The sequence below is a fragment of the Dipodomys ordii genome, unplaced genomic scaffold (assembly GCF_000151885.1).
Source record: "Dipodomys ordii isolate 6190 unplaced genomic scaffold, Dord_2.0 Scaffold3, whole genome shotgun sequence".
Classification (NCBI taxonomy): Eukaryota; Metazoa; Chordata; class Mammalia; order Rodentia; family Heteromyidae; genus Dipodomys; species Dipodomys ordii.
Window position 1 is genome coordinate 31,449,573 of NW_012267219.1, and position 3,959 is coordinate 31,453,531.

General features: G+C 37.9%; 1 protein-coding gene across 1 annotated transcript in view; it reads left to right on the forward strand.

Annotated features, from left to right (window-relative positions):
• The window catches only part of Apaf1 (apoptotic peptidase activating factor 1), an 83,073-nt gene that overhangs the window by 60,294 nt on the left and 18,820 nt on the right, over positions 1 to 3,959 (forward strand). The window contains exon 16 of the mRNA XM_013019001.1: positions 2,808 to 2,924. Coding sequence (XP_012874455.1) covers positions 2,808 to 2,924 — 117 coding nt within the window. The remainder of the gene's footprint in view (positions 1 to 2,807; positions 2,925 to 3,959) is intronic.

Here is a 3,959-nt window from a genome sequence, read left to right on the forward strand (position 1 = left end):
TATTAAGTGAAGTAAGCCAAGCCCAAAGAAACATAGGTCCCATGGTTTCCCTTATTTGCAATAACTAGTATATGTCTGGGACAAGCAGAAAAGGTCAAAAGCTATGTACATATGACCAGATAAGATGATGTTAAGCGAAATGAACCCCAAGATAGGGACACAAGTGGTTTTTTTCTTTCTTGCTATTGTTCCTAACCTATTTATAATGTACCATGTGATTTTTTTTTGTTGCTTTGTATGTTCCTCCCCCAGGGTATAACCCCTGTTTTCACTGTGTTTGATGTCGGCGCCCTGCATCTTGTATATACACTTCTCCAGCTTGGGGAGGGGAAGGGAAAAAACAAAATGCTTAAATAGGGATACGGGGTGACCCATTGTAACAATGAGATTTACAAGATGTCATGTTGAAAAACAAACTTTACAATTTAAGTGGTGAGGTGGGGGGGACGGGGAAGTATAGTTGTGGAGGTGGGAGGGAAAGGAGGGTAGGGGAAAAACAAAGGAGGAGGTAACAATGCTTGATAGGAAATGTACTCATTACCTTACTCATGTAACTGTAACCCCTCTGTTCAGTATTTTTACAATAAAAATGTATTTAAAAAAGAAAATTTGAAAATTGTTTTGGTTGAACTCATAATTTTTCTTGCTTGTTTTGAACTTAGGATCAGGCATAATTATATAGTCTTAATAGCTACTCAGTGGATAAAAGTTGAATAAATAGATGGGACAGAAGCCTGATGGTTAAATATGCCAGTATTTAGAATTAAATTGGGAGCTATCTCACTTTGCCTTGTTCCTCTCTGGTTGCTATCTATGACCTCATTCCTTGATTCATATGGAATCTTAAGAATACCACAGACTTGTTCACAGTAGTGATTCAGGCATCTCTGAATCATCAGAACTGAGATGGAGGGAGCTAGACTTTATATCTGAAGGATACATGTTTCATTCATTTACTTACACATTGTCCTATAAATACTTATTGAATGCTTATTAATCCTTGAGAAGGAAAAGTTTGTATTATAATATCAAAATTGTTTTAGGATCCATAATCTAGTCTGCTCTCCCACTTTCCTCAAACAAAGAATGGGACACATCAGGAAATCTCTACTTACTGGAGTCCCAGTGGTGGTAATAGGGACAAGAGATGCCCTACAGAGAGCAGTGGCATTCAATAGCAGGTCAGCATCACTAGATTAGTGGCAGAATAAAATGTCTTCAGAATGGAAGTCCAGTGTAGTTGGCACTGCCTGATAGAGAAGCCCTGGAAGTGGTGATAGCATTGTAGGAAGAACAGGAGAATCTCATGGAAAACTGAATGCAGAGGCTGTCTTTATGGTGTCCAGCCTATGAGAAGCAGCTGAGTAGTAAGCCATATAGGAAGTGGTATCACAAGGAGCTAAGGGACGAGAAGAGGCAGAGAGACACGGTAAAGACAGAAGGTGGAAAAGGGCAGGTCATTGTGGCTTTTATGTGAGCTAGTGAGACATTCCCCTTGTCCTGCCTGTTATCTGAAAGAAGTGGGGTTGGGAAGGACAAACATTGTCATAGCTAATGATTCCGTGAACTACTTTTTTTTTTTGTCAGCTGTGGAGCTTAAACTCAGTAATCTTAGTCTTAGTTATTCTTTTTTTTTTTTTTTTTTGTCAGTCGTGGGGCTTGAACTCTGGGCCTGGGCGCTGTCCCTCAGCTCTTCAGCTCAAGGCGAGCCACTCTACCAGTTGAGCCACAGCACCACTTCTGACCTTTGCTGTTTATGTGGTACTGAGGAATCAAACCTATGGCTTCTTGCATGCTAGGTAAGCACTCTACCGCTAAGCCACATTCCTAGTCCTTATTCTTTTTTTTTCTCCTATTATCTCTTCCCTCCTCCACCTTCCTCACTTCCCCCACCCCCAACTTATAAAGCTCATTTCCAACATAATGTTTTGTGAGTATCATTGTTGCAATGTGTCCTTGTTTGAGCATTTTATTATTCCCCTTCCTCTCCTCAAATTAGATAAATGTATATATACAAGATGCAGGGTACCAAAATCAAGTATAATGACAACAGGGGATAGGGGTAAGAACATACAAAAGAAACAAAAAAAAAATCACATAGTACATTAAAAACAACAACAATGAAAGACCTCTTGTGTCCATATCTTAGGGTTCATTTTGTTTAGCATCATCTTATGTGGTCATACGTACATGAGCTTTTATGCTCATCTGATAAAATTATCCTATATATATACTAATTATTGCAAATGAGGGAAACCATGGGACCTATATTTCTTTGGGTCTGGCTTACTTCACTTAATGGGTCTTTTGATGCCTCTCCACAAGAGGAAAAATTTTAATTTTATTGTGATTGGGAGAATATAAAAGTTCATTTTAATTTAGAGCTGTGTTTTTGTGTCATTTCTGTCTTAGTTCTTTTTCCCAACACCTTTGAAAAATATTAGACAAGTGCATTTTAACAAACGATAACCTTTTAAAAATAGGCTTTGTGAAGAAATGGAAAATAGGGTGTGGAGCTTGCTGTGGGATTATCAACCAGACAGATGGATCTCAGGTGGTGGTACAGCAGCTGCTTTTTAAACCTTTTAAAGCTTGTTTTATTTTATGAAAATGTAATTGAACCACAAAATGAAATGAAAGCATAAAGTGCTAAATGCAAATGCTGAACTAGTATAGGGCTATGTTGTTCTCCTGGGAATTCTTGGTTATTCTCTGCATTTTATTTGTTCAGTTGGAAAACCTCTGTTCTAAAGGACAAAAAAAATTGTCTTAAAACCTAATGACTGTGTCTTATTTTTTTTTATTAGCTCATTAATGGAAAAACAGGTCAGATTGATTACCTGACTGAAGCTCAAGTTAGCTGTTGTTGTTTAAGTCCAACTCTTCAGTATATTGCATTTGGAGATGAAGATGGAGCCATTGAGGTATTCACTTCCAGTCTTCAGTACAGTAGTTACTTACTAAAAATTTATTATAGGTGTGGGATTGTACATTTATTAGAAACAAATCTTTTATGATCCATCATTATTTCGTTGAGACTATAGATCATATCTGACTGGTTATACATTTTTTAGATTGCCTTTACTACTATTTCTCATGCTTTTTTTTTGGTTCTTCTCTACCTAGTTGTTTTTTTTTTTTTCTTTTCTTTTTTTTTTGTCAGTTGTGGGGCTTGAACTCTGGGCCTGGGCGCTTCCCTGCACTCTTCAGCTCAAGGCGAGCGCTGTACCACCTGAGCCACAGCACCACTTGGAGTTTTCTAGTGGTTTATTGGAGATAAGAGTCTCACAGAGTTTCCTACCCTAGCTGGCTTTGAACCGTGATCCTCAGATCTCAGCCTCCTGAATAGCTAGGATTACAGGCATGAGCCACTGGCATCCAGCTCTACCTAGTTGTTTTCTTATCTTCTACTTAAATACAAAAGCATTTTTTTCCACCTCCTTAGAAGCTCAGCTGTGTGAAGTGTAAGTGGTTTCCATTTTGGTACCATTAAGCCTTGTTGAGTATGTAGGGCCGCCCTTGCTTGCCTGTTCCACCAGTCCTTGCTCTTCTATCTTTGGTGTTAAAAGTACATCTGTTCACCACCTGAAATTCTTATCTAAAAAGCCCAAATAAGAGAAACAAAGTTAAAGTTAAAAAAAATTGTATGATAAAAATCTCACTTTGGATAAAAGTATTGTCTTCATCACATTCAAAATGCATAACAAAAGCATATTTTTGCCTTGCTATGTAGTTTCTTTTTTTAAAATTGTTATTAGAAAGGTGATGTAGAGAGGAGTTATAGTTATATAAGTCATGTAACGAGTACATTTCTTTTTGGACAATGTCACTCCTTCCCTAGCTCTCTTGCAGTTTCTTCCCCAGCTGTATAATTTCTTTCTTTCTTCCTTCTTCTTGGTTTTTTTTTTTTTTTGTGTGTGTGTGTGTCAGTTGTGGGGCTTGAACTCTGGGCCTGGGTG